This window comes from Aptenodytes forsteri, unplaced genomic scaffold (genome assembly GCF_000699145.1).
Source record: "Aptenodytes forsteri isolate BGI_AS27 unplaced genomic scaffold, ASM69914v1 Scaffold105, whole genome shotgun sequence".
Classification (NCBI taxonomy): domain Eukaryota; kingdom Metazoa; phylum Chordata; class Aves; order Sphenisciformes; family Spheniscidae; genus Aptenodytes; species Aptenodytes forsteri.
In genome coordinates, this window is record NW_008796112.1 from 1,867,108 (window position 1) to 1,879,848 (window position 12,741).

General features: G+C 35.7%; 1 protein-coding gene across 7 annotated transcripts in view; it reads right to left on the reverse strand.

Moving 5' to 3' along the window:
- RAF1 (Raf-1 proto-oncogene, serine/threonine kinase) overlaps window positions 1-12,741 on the reverse strand; it is an 81,932-nt gene that overhangs the window by 1,204 nt on the left and 67,987 nt on the right. For all 7 annotated transcript variants that reach the window (XM_009287069.2, XM_009287066.2, XM_019474090.1 and 4 more), the window contains 6 exons: window positions 9,447-9,531; window positions 8,259-8,435; window positions 6,867-6,913; window positions 5,200-5,318; window positions 2,729-2,860; window positions 948-1,082 (listed from right to left, as the gene is read on the reverse strand). In XM_009287069.2, coding sequence (XP_009285344.1) covers window positions 948-1,082; window positions 2,729-2,860; window positions 5,200-5,318; window positions 6,867-6,913; window positions 8,259-8,435; window positions 9,447-9,531 — 695 coding nt within the window. The remainder of the gene's footprint in view (window positions 1-947; window positions 1,083-2,728; window positions 2,861-5,199; window positions 5,319-6,866; window positions 6,914-8,258; window positions 8,436-9,446; window positions 9,532-12,741) is intronic.

The window sequence follows — 12,741 nt, forward strand, 5'->3', positions numbered from 1 at the left end:
TTTAAGTCTTAAACCTTCATTTATTATGGCTTTAAGCATATCCTTCAGAGCAACAATATACTATGTGGAGACACTGAAAACAACACTCTAGGAATATGCCGTACAGTTTTCATTGCTACGAGGAGTCTGAGTTTCAGAGGATGGGAGGATACTTTCCATTAGTTCACAGACATTATGATCAATTAACAAGCATCTACGCAATTCTCCAACAGAGTAACAGGGAAACACTTGCATCTTCTGCCTAACAGTCTGTTTAGAAAACAGTATTTAGAAAGAACTTTTTAAACAACAAAAGTTAAACTTGATTGTAACAGCAAGAAGTTATTCTTCAAAAATCTGCTGATGTTTAATACCAGCTATTTAATGAGTATGAGAAAGTACCTTCATCATCCTTATAGTGACAGGAAAAGGTAAAGTATCCTTTGTAAAAGTACCAAAAATTGCTACATTAATTTAAATCCCCCAGTGGATTTTGATTGCTTGTTCATAGTTGTAGGGAAGGAAAGGGGGAATGGTCTCTCATTTGCCTCAAACCTACACTAAAATAAAGTGTAAATAGAAAGACAGATTTGATTTTTATTGGGTTAGGGTTTGTTGGGTTTGGGGTTTTTTTGCTTCTCTCTAAAATGGGTCAGTTGTTGAAAAGCAAATTGCTGTAGTGTTAGTCTACATGCATAGTCTACATGCACACTGCTTCAGTCTGCATGCATAATATCTTTAATGACCTTTACAGGAATTACGTACAATCAGAATTACAACTGCCTAAGGGAGTGGGGTTATGAACGATGCACATATGAATAAAGACAAAAATAGGAAGCGGGCTGCACTTTATTTCTACGTCTACCTTCTGTTTCTCAGCCAAAGCTTGTATCCCTGTAGAATGTTTTGTGTGCTAATGGCTATTTATAAAATACTCTGAAACTGTTATATGCAGAAAACACACTTACTTGTGGAAACAGAGGTCGTTCTTCCCTAACTTTCTTCAAACAGTCTGCTACAAGCCTCTTCATTGCTTTGGGGCAGTTCTTGTACAATTTACTGAGGTCTGGAGAAGCATACCCTCGGCCAACCATGAAAATAATCTGAAAAAGAAGCAGCAAGTAGCAGAAAACCAAAGTTGTAAAAGTTGTTTCACTGGTTGATAGCTTTAGTGTCCCAAAGTGATAAAACATGAGCACCAAAGGCACACACACCAGCAGATACTTGTAGATTTGTCCAAATTACTTAAGCGAAACAACGGTCCTGCTTTTGTATAAAGTAGGACATGATGAAATCAGGGTGACACTGTGGTTTGTCATGCTCAACAAGCGAAGGCGCTATTGCATTCAGAATGGAACAGGAGATACTATGTGACATGGACATGACATGGCAACTTCCTTCAACTGAAGGCTACAATGACAAGTGATCTTCAATTTGAGCAGCTGTAAGCAGCCAGCCAATTTGGCACAACAGCTTAATCCGTCAGCAGAACTGTATTTTCAGGTATCTCTGTAAAACATGTTGCGAAAGGAGATGTATAGCTAGCAAGTTGAAAGAGATCGTCCTAACTAATGATAACTAATGGGGCAAAAAAGGAAATGGGGTTGGGTTGGTTTGTTTTGAGACAAAAAATAAAAGACATAATTAGTGTTGGAAAATACATTTTCTATTTTAGTCCAAGTTAACATGGTCATTGTTTAGGATTTTCATGAGACTTCCAGTAACCTTAATAGTTGACTACTTAGTATTGATAAGACTTATCTGGTAAAATGGTGGTAGGCTTGGTTGGTTGCAGGGAGTTTGAGGGTTTTACTGGGGGGAGGAGGGGTAAACAGAACTAACTGTGCTATTGTTTCTTTTTCAACTAATGTACATGTTTTGTGACAGCAATGATTATTAAAGCTTGCATGTAATTTCAATATTATGAATTAAAACATATCCCAATTTGTAGACAACCTTAAAAATAAGAAAAAACTTCTTTAACTTAACGGAACTGGCCTCTTCTACTTGGAATACAGGCTATATAACAGAATAGGGGCTAAAATCTGATAGTTTGTCCCCATACACACACACTGCTCATCATTAGATCTTAATTTAAAAAAAAAAAAAAAACAACAAATACACAAACCACAACTGAGGATCAGCAAAACAGAGATCAAAGATATCAACAGTCTTAAGTTCATGCTCTACAGAATGAGTTAGCTCTACACTTGCTAAGGCAGAAAAAGCATTCCTGTAAAGAGAACAGTTGAGGTTTCTGTCCTTAATGTGCTGCTTTCATTATTGGTTAACTGACTTGGTAAGATTACAACTTAGTAAAGACTAAATCACACAAACTAACATTCAATACTAAAAAGTTTGACAATAGCCACTACTTTTTTTCACTTAGTAAAAAGGACAGAATCCACTCTTGCTGGTAGAAGAACAGCACATTTAACATCAAAAGGGAAATTTCATATAACTGCAAATATATAAACCAAGATTTTACTGATGTAGCAAAAGCTTTAACCCGTGAATAAATTAACAGAGCACTTAAAATGTTTATAAAAAATAATATTTTTTTTTTCCTTTGAGTCACTGTCAATATTTAAGTAAACAGTCAATCACACAGATTTACTGCTGAAACAAATAATGCTGTAAACAACATTTCAATTATGTTTTGCATTTGTCTTTATCTTACGTTTCTGGAGGACAACAAAATGTACTATGCCCAGAAATAAAATGCAGTATTCTGAAGAATGTTTCGTACCTGATCTCGGTTGTTTATGTGGGAGTATGGCAACTCTCCTGTCATGAGTTCATATAATACTATTCCATAGGAGTAGACATCTGACTGAAAACTAAACGGGTTACTATCCTGCATCCGTATCACTTCTGGTGCCTGTAGAAGAAGGAAAAAAGAAACAAATTATGAGCAATATTAATAGAACTTGAGAATGGAAAGGACAAAAACAAAGGGGAAAATGTTTGGAAAGCAGAGAGAGTGAGCTCAACCAAAAATTAGTGAACAAAGGATACCTCAAAACTAAAAAAAAAAAAAAACAAAAAAACACCAATACAACTGCGAGTAAACAAAAAAGCCACGCTTTCATTTAACAAGCATTTTACCATTAGAAAAATTATTATTATTCCGATTTGCAATATATATTGACTTTTGTTACATGTTACATACAACTGAGTCTGAGTCTCTCACCATTGGTTCTTAAACAGGTATCGACGTTAAAGGGGAAAAATATAAAATTCTAATACAGACTTACCTCTTGTGAAATTGATACCAAAACATTTACATGAAATGTGAAAGCCAAATACGAAATAGCATATATTGAAGACTGGGGAAGAAATGCAAGCACATTCTTGAATCTTTGCAAAACAAAGCAAAATTATGAAGCTAAAGAACTTAAATAACATTGAATGATTTAATAAATATAAGCCATCAAAATATCTTTCCTGTTGACTAAGATTTTTTCCCCCCTAAAGAAGTCCCTCAGAATTACTGAGCAAAGTACTAAAGTACAACACTACAACAACAAAAACTCAGTATATCAACTTTCAAGGAAACGGAATCAACCTCCCCTTCTACGTAATGACAACTCAGCAAAGATGGTCTATAAATGATTAAAATGAAAAAAACCGCAAAGAGCAAAAATGCAGGTTTTCTTCCTAAGATCTGTTTCACGTACATAGGCATACCATTAGGTAAGTTAGTTGTAAAACCTTTTACGGAAAGCTGTAAAAAGCTTTGGCTTTTTGTAATTTTTTTTAAAGAAAAAACTGTTTCTGGTTTTGTAACTTTGTTTCAGGTGATTTGTGTATTTTATACGTCACAAACAAATGGTGGCCAAGCATCCTGATATTCTTAATGAACGCTTCCTGACTTTTCTCAAAATACAAATACTTCAGTAACAAGGAAGGCTGCAAGCCTAGTAATAAAGAATAATTTTTTAAAAGGAAAACCTGTTTCAAGTAACACCTGCAGCTCATTCAGTGTGAAATATCAAAAGATTTAAAATGTACTAATATGTAGCATTCAGCAAGCCATTTTTGTTTGGTTACACTTCCCTGAACATGTCACATACGTTGCTGCGTGCCCTACCCTGGGAGCTGGAAGATACTGGTGATGAGTCTGCATGCTGAATTTAAGTAAACTTGCATAGTATTAACAAAAATGGGTCAAGTGAAACTTCAACAAAACATTTTATTTAAGATCAGTGCTAAATAAGACATTTCTTGCATAATTTTAATGATGCTTTCTAACCTGGTAACAGGCACTCTTCCACTTTTTCTATTTACTCTATTGAAGTCGCACATTTGAAAAGTTACTAAGTAGATTTTCTCCAGGTGATTTTTGGAAGGAAAATTGTGGAACTGCCTTTTAAGTTCTGGCAGAAGTTAAACATAAAGGCAGTTGTTGGGAACGTCCTCTCAGACAAGGACTTTGCAGTAACGCTTCCAAAAGAAGCTCCATAAACATTCCAGTAGAACTTGAGAACTTCAGTACATAAACTGACATTCATCTGCTATGGTTCTGAGCTGCCTCAAAACCCACCACAACTATCTGGTGCAGGGTAAGGAGCAGTAGTGGGCCTAACAGCAATATCTTGATATATATCAAATGTCTTAGCACAGTACCAAAGATGAATTGCGCTCATTCCCATACTTCAAGAAGCACTCCCTATCCTCTCCCCAGTCACCTGCCAAAGCTGCTGAACGTGCGACCAGGAAGCGTGTGTGAAAAGGGATGTGGCCGAGTCCCAAGCAGGGAGCAGGGGAAGAAGAGGCCGTGATGAAGGCCGTAGAGAAAGACAGGGTCTCACCGATCCCACAAAGCCACCATTAAGCAGATTAAAGCCTGCTCTCCTGCGGGACAAGCGCATTTGGAAAAAGGCAGGATTACGGCAGGAGAAAGGCTCTCCTCTTCCCTTGAAACAGCTCCTTGCAGTTCCGCTGACAGCCCTGCCTCTGCCCTAAATATTTAAAATAACTCCAAAAATCAGAAGGGAGAATCCTTAGGTGAATGGCATCTACTTTGGACAATTAAACACTCCAGCACTTCATTCTTCAATGTTAACTTGTCCTACAACTGGAATAAAAGTGTACACAGTACTAACAGCATATGTTGATTCATTTAGATTTAAAGCTTTAAAATAGCGTTCAACTGACAAAACATGTATTAACAGAATGAAAACCAGCTATTTAAAAGCAGTTAAATGTTTTGCTCACCATCCACAAGATTGATCCAGTGGGCTGTTCCACCTGTTGAGATCCACTCCACCTGGATTTTACAGTTGCCAGTCCAAAGTCTCCTATTTTCACTGTGAGGCCTTCATGAAGAAATATATCTAAACATTTGTTAAAGAAATTCTGTAGAAAACTTGACTAAACAATTCTGAATTTTCTGACATGATTACGAAGTGCCTGGTTAGGTTATCACAAATGCAAGCCAACTATCCAAGAATATTGCTTTTTTTTTTTTTTTTTTTTTTTTTAACTGCTATGAGTTATATCTTAAACAGAGGAAAAGTAACTTTATGGCATCCATATATACAGAGTTAACATTTAAGACTAAACAAGACCAAATGTTTCAGCATTATTTGTACATTTATCTTTATGGTGAGTTAGGATAGAAATCAACTGTGTTAATTAACATCAATGACCGCAGGTACTTAAATAACTAGTGTCGAGACGCATAGGGAAACAACACAGTCATCATCACAACTCAAAAAAGAAAACTAAGAAAAAACAATTACAAGTAGCAACAAATACCAAAATAAAATCTATTTACATAAAGCTCTCTGGCAGATCTCCTGAGATTTAACTATGCTTTGACTATTTCAACTGGAAATACACACATTTGTACTATCTGTAATCTATCTACTTAATAGATTTGTCTGTTAAGATTGACAGCTAGCACTTTCTTTGCTGGGGTTATTTTAAGAAGATATCATTTTACAGTTGCATTTAAGAATGTTTTAAGTTCAAAAAGGTGATTCAGAAATATAAACATGACGGACTCCTAGTTCTCATTTCCATGCCAGGAGAAGAGTTAATTTATTTCACAAAAATGGTCATCATTATCAGGAATTGCAAACTCCTGACCTCCTATATACTAGAATGATTATTCTTCTAGCTTAACTGAAAATGGGAATCCCCTTACATTATGGAACTACTGAATTTGGCGTATTTTTTTATGATGACATTTGCAAAACATTCTGTTCACATTTTATGAAAGGAAGTTACAATATATGCTGCTAGCTCAATGGATGCTGCTCTTGGCAATTTTGAAAGCAGGCAATTTCAAAGCTTTTTAGTTAAAATACTTTCCTTTTAGTTCCAAAGCAGACATTTTCAAAAGACATCAGTTCACAACATTTTTACTCCATATGCATTACTAAATTTATAGTTTTGCAAGAAATATAGTGGTAAAAGGTTGCCTTTTCTTGAGTTTAAAGTAAGATTTTTGGCTTCATTTCTGCTAGTCATATGAAGGTGTTTTAAATTTATTAAAAATGTATGGGAAACAGTAACAAAACCCACATGTGCACACTCGGCATGCACACGCACACATATCCCCCATCAAGTAGAGTGCAGCTTCTCTCCAATACAGCATTTGGATAACAGAGCACTGTATAAACACCATTTAAGTAAAATAAGACACTTTTGGAGCACAACTGTTGCACATCTTTTTTCATCTTTATCACAACAGTTTGGTAAGCAAGCACGTATGTTCTATGAGAGTCCTCGCTAAAAAGTAACTTCTTACTCATCAATAGGAATTACTCATTAGTAGTTATATATATTTGAAATGGCTATTTCAACCCCCCCCCAAAAGCTCCATATTAACAACACTCTCACATTAAAGGAAATACAATTAAGTTGGAAAAGGATACTATTGGACTTCATGTCTCTGTGGATGATATTCTTTGCATGTAAATAGCTGCAAAAGAAAGAGCAGAAAAGTGCCATTATGAAGGCTGTTCATATAAACTTAGCCTTTCAATTTACTGAGAGGCACTGTGACAGTTTATTACATACTCAACCACTTCACAGACCTCTTGCTTTAGTCAATTTACAGGACACGTCTACTTTGGGAAAAGAGAAATGTAGCAAGCACTAGCAGACGACTACTGCCTTATGCGTTACAGAAAGTGGAAGCAATGCAGTAAATAAATCTCAGGAAAAGAAAGAGTGGCATCGTTGTTATGTAACTGTATAATGCCCTAGAAAACTGGGTGCTGTCCTCATATCCATGACATTTGTATGCTATGCTGTTGTGGTTTAACCTCAGTCGGCAACTGAGGTGATTAATGGAAATGTGAGACCCGAGCGGAGTTTGCAGAGAGGTCTGTGGCAAAGCTGGAGAAAACCAAAATCACAAAAGGTTTACTTTTTACAAACTGCTTTAATTTGCAGTCACGATACATGTTCCTAGTTTTCTGGGTGTCTGACTGGAAAGCTGGGTCCTGATCTACAAAATGGATGAGCGCTGACAGTGTCAGCCAATGTCAGCATCTTCTATGCTACGAACATTATAACATGTTCTGAAAGAGAAGTGAGGTGGTTACTGTATCAAAAAGCTGGAGAACCAAAATCACAAAAGGTTTACTTTTTACAAACTGCTTTAATTTGCAGTCACGATACATGTTCCTAGTTTTCTGGGTGTCTGACTGGAAAGCTGGGTCCTGATCTACAAAATGGATGAGCGCTGACAGTGTCAGCCAATGTCAGCATCTTCTATGCTACGAACATTATAACATGTTCTGAAAGAGAAGTGAGGTGGTTACTGTATCAACTCAAAACATCTGGAGAATGTTTCCAAAATACATCTGCGTGTGAGTCCTGTAGCTGTAGAATAGAACAGCCATCCTCTCATCTCACAGGAGTATGAGTATAAATTAGTGTTTGCCAAACACTGCAACGTTATAGTAAGTAACACAGGGAAGAAAAAAAGAAAGTTAATTCTATGTTTAGAATAGGATCTCATCTAGTGCATTACAGTAAGACCTCAAGCTACAAAAGAAGATAAAATACAGACAAGCTGACTGCTAAGCAACTAGTGGTCTAACATGAACTAAGGCAAGAATCTATGGGAAAAGGAATACTAAATGAAAGTAAGAATGCATACAACAGTGCTGAATTAAGGCTGCACAAAATCTTTACTTGGTATACCATTTTAACCCGTTACTATTTTAGCGCAGTAACTCCACATATTAGGGTTTGGGGAAGAGAAGGGAAACACCATTCCAAGAACAAAAAGAGCCAGCATTGTTTATCCTACTCACTCCATTCCCTGTGCTGTCTGCCGAGCAATATCAATGAGCTGGAACATTTGGAACTTGGTCTCTTGAACATGCAGGTGTTTATACAGACTGCTTCCTTCACACCACTGTGTAACAATGGCCAGATTATCTTTAGTCATGTAGCCCATAAAGAGCAAAATATTAACATGCCGAGTCTTCCTAATAGAAAGTAGCAGAAAGAGAAATTAGCATCTTCATGAAAAATGTTTCCAAGTTCTTTTAAAAATGCATTCCTGGCTGAAGGAACATATTTCAGCTTTTGAGTCCAAAACCATGAGTTTCCTGCAAAATTTTTGCTAAGTGGATGTGTGTGTAAAGTTTGTTTTTAAAAATAATAAAAATATGCCACAGTTGCCAATTTATAATTTTTAAATAAAATCAGCTGATTTTCTGCTTTTTAGTTAAAATACTTCCTTTTAGTTCCAAGGAAGTTATTTAAAATCAACCTTTAAGAAAAAGATGTCATGAAAATTCAAGGGTTTTGAAATTAATAACCAACATTCACGCTTGTGAGTGGTATTAGAAGTTGTTATCGGAATAACAAAAATCACCCTGAAAGCTGTGAAAAAGTGACAACTTTAGATAGAAGACTGAATCCCAATAGGAAACTAAAGGGCCATTATAAACTGTGAAGGAATTAACAGATAGGAAGATAGTTCTTATGTACTCCAGCTGGTTCAGTTCCAGGATTAACATTACAGACAGGTAACTGGACACTACAAAAACAGTATTTGAAAGCAGGAAACAGTTATGTAGATCAGAGCATACATTTAAAAAAAAAAAAGGAATTATGCTGCAATTTTAAAACGTACAGTTCAAGTATTCTGTCTGGTGATGAGAATTATGGCAGAGTTTATTAATCCTCACCTTTTACTGCATGCCAAATGTGACCTGAACAATTACGGATGTTAGTATTATTAATCTGAAAAGAGGACTTTCAGAAACAGTGAAGAACCACTGAAACACCCTGAATTATGATTGCTGTCTCACAGCTCCACAACAATATTCAGAAGTATCACTATACGCTCTCTTTTATATTCTTCTTCTCTGGAGATCTGCTTTTTGTGTCTATCAAACATAGAATATTGGGCAAGACGGCTTAAAGGAGGGGTAGTAGTCAAATACAGTGCCTTGGAATAACAGAATTTAGCAATAAAACTACCAACTCACCTTAATACAGCCACTTCATTTCTGAAAGCCTGGAACTGTTCCGGGGTTGGATCTACAACTTTTAATATCTTCACTGCTACATCCCCTGAAAATACATTTACCATGAAAGTTACTAAAAATGCAGCTTTTTTTTTTTTTTTTTTCCCAAATAACATTAACATACAGATACTTAAAATTACTAATTTATGCACAGTACACCTCTACTAATTTGTACATAGGTCAAGATTTTCCTGCAGACATATAAACTTCCGTGGTATCAAGCAATTCATTTACCTGAATTTCAGTCTAATGGAAGAAGTCATTAATTGTTCACATGCTTCCCTTCTATTTTTTAACCCAGCTATAGCTGGCTAGAACTACACATATGCTTTTTGCAGGATATGAAGCTACTAAAATCTCAGATGGTTGTTGAAAAGGAAGGTATTCTAGTGTAGGCGCATTCTCAGCACATTATTTCAAGCCCAGCCACATCAAAGTCTCTCAGCTTCCCAACAGTATCCAAAGTGTCATCACTTTCCCTTTTCTATCCAGCTTTAGCGTGTATAATTATATATACACCTTTGTATTTTTATATAAGTTTATATATTAAAGTTTATATATATATATATATAAAAACTATATATACACAGATCCTTTTTTAATATAAACTTTATTTAAAAACCAAACTTTCTAGATTTAAATACTGCTACATTTCAGGAATGGGAGGGATAAATTTTCTATCCAGGAATAGCAGAAAAATCATGAACAATATAACCAATTTTAATGTTTCAATAACAAATTTGGGGACTACAGAAAGCAGAGTATCTTACTGTTCTTTAAGCTGATACATTATAAAATTGTACTTAAAAGCTTCATTTGAATTGCTTTCAGTGTCAGTGCTTGCTTTAAATTTCAGTATCTGTTAAAGGGTAACACAGAGAGGAATGTATGATGATCCAGTGCTATTAGAGACTGTTTCCAGAGAATAAAGTTGTAAAAACCTTTACAATGTACATCCAGAAAACAGCAGAATTGAACCGATTCAAAAAAGGTACGATAGTGGAATGAAGCTGACTGTTCTAACAAAAGTAAAAGCACTAACAGCAAGACCCACCGATTCCTCAGTGAAAGAAGTAAACATCACATTCATTTTAACTACGGATGGACAGCATTTTAGGATTCAAGAGGGGGATAAACTTGCCTTGACACTGTCACAGGAAGGTGAAAGCAGCTTAGGAAAACTGAAACTTCAATCTTAGTCCGCATGCAGTAAAAAGATTTGAGAGATGCTATACTCCAACACAGGTTTATCCCATAGTTTAAAGGCTGCTGCCACTTAGCATTACAGAATCATCACCCACATTAAAAAAAATCCCTAGAGTGACAGATTTCTCTGCTACCACAATCACTAATTATTTTCTTCTTAATATGGTCTCTCTTCCAAGATATATTTGAAAAATATGTTAGCATGTCTGTAGAATATAATGATCAACTGAATATATTAGGAATACTAACAGCTCAATTAAAAAAAAAAGTTGCAAACAAAGTATGAGAAGGATATGCAAACTGGTACTTTGAAATTTCAGTGTACCCTGACTGATCTGCAGTATCTTCCACTGTAGTTACCAGTTGCTTAATTTGCTGTATAATTTGAAGTCACAAAGATGCACAAATATTGAACACATTATTATACATTTATACCGTCTTCCTTAATTTCAGTAAATGCAATATACTTCCTATTTCATCCTCTAGCATCTTCATAAAGAGAACCATCTCACATTCACAGCATGCATAATGTTCTGTAACTTACAGATTTCTCTGCTTGCAGACCAGAACAGGAGAACATAACTGGTAGAAAGACTACACTTTCATGTGACTACCAAAATCACAGGCTTTGATGTAGCCAGTTCCTACTGCAACTCTTGTTGATGTACAATGCAAGACCAATAGATGGTCTACCAATACTTGAAGTATATTGCTATGAGCTATGTCAAGACAAGGCAAGGATGCAGCATCCACTGACTACAGGCCAATGTTTTCAGGTTATTTTTCAATATATTCTCCATTATGATCCTTACTCCACGGATGAAAAGATGTTTTTAACCTTACACTGTTCTTACTGAATCAGGTGCCACACTTTTTTTAGGCTTGATGGCATTTCCCAAGCAGTTTTCTCTACAGAAATAAATACAGAATAGCACTTGTTTTGTTTAGCAGCAATCTGACGATAAATCAGCTTCCGCCACCCCCCAACCACCAAAACCCTAGAACTGATTACCAGGGTCAAAGGGGAAATGTGAGTGTTTATGATGGGTAGTCTTCCAACCCATTTAAACTGCCTTGGTTCTCTTTCCGCCTTTTAAATTTAGAAGCATGCTACAGGACACTACAGGATCCAAATGGGGTCTGTAACAGAAGTGGTGCAAATATGAAAATTAGTACTTAACCATCAGAACAATCTGGAAAAATATGGAAGTGCAAGATACCTGTTCAACGAGACACGCGCTCCTCAGAGCAAGACTGTCCTTGACACTTCATTTTTATTTTGGAAGACTAAATCAGGGAAGCTTATTGGAAACCTAATATAGTTTGCATACAAGTTGTACACAATCTTCCACAGGTGCTCTCCAAAGGTTCATTGCAAACCGCCCTTCATAGTTGGGCATGTTCAGAAACCCAACACCTCTAATTTAATATAGAATTTTTATTTAAGTTTGCAGCAATCTGCCCACTTCAATTAAGTTCATTCAGCTTCATCAAGACATTTTTATTGCTGCATTTGTACTATTAGAATAGATTACTACAAAAAAGTCTGGAGTTTCACTAATTTGTGCACTTTGAACTCCCAGTTTCTTCAATTCTAAACAGAAAAGACTTACAAGAAATAAACACGCTTTAAATCCTTTAAGACCACACCGCAAATGATGGTTAAAAAAAAAAAAATTAGTAATTTAACTTCGACTTTCCTGAGAAATCAGGAGAACTATAAAGTTACCACAAATAAGATATTGAATCTTATCGATATCGAGTTAGGTGACAGCTATACAGCCACCTTGTGCACACAACTGAAGGTTCTTTGTAAATATGTAGCTCAATGTATTTCCTGTTTAACATAAGGAAGAACCAAAGTTCTTGATACACAAAGAGTACTTATTAACATGAAATTCAAGTATATTAACAAGAAATTCACATTTGTTACCTTGCTTAGCGAAATCTTACTTAACCTATCTTTCCTCTTGATTTCTGTGCTCCATTTCATTTACATAATGAAAATCAGTTTAACTGTTCACGAATAATACTTTTAGCATAAGAATAG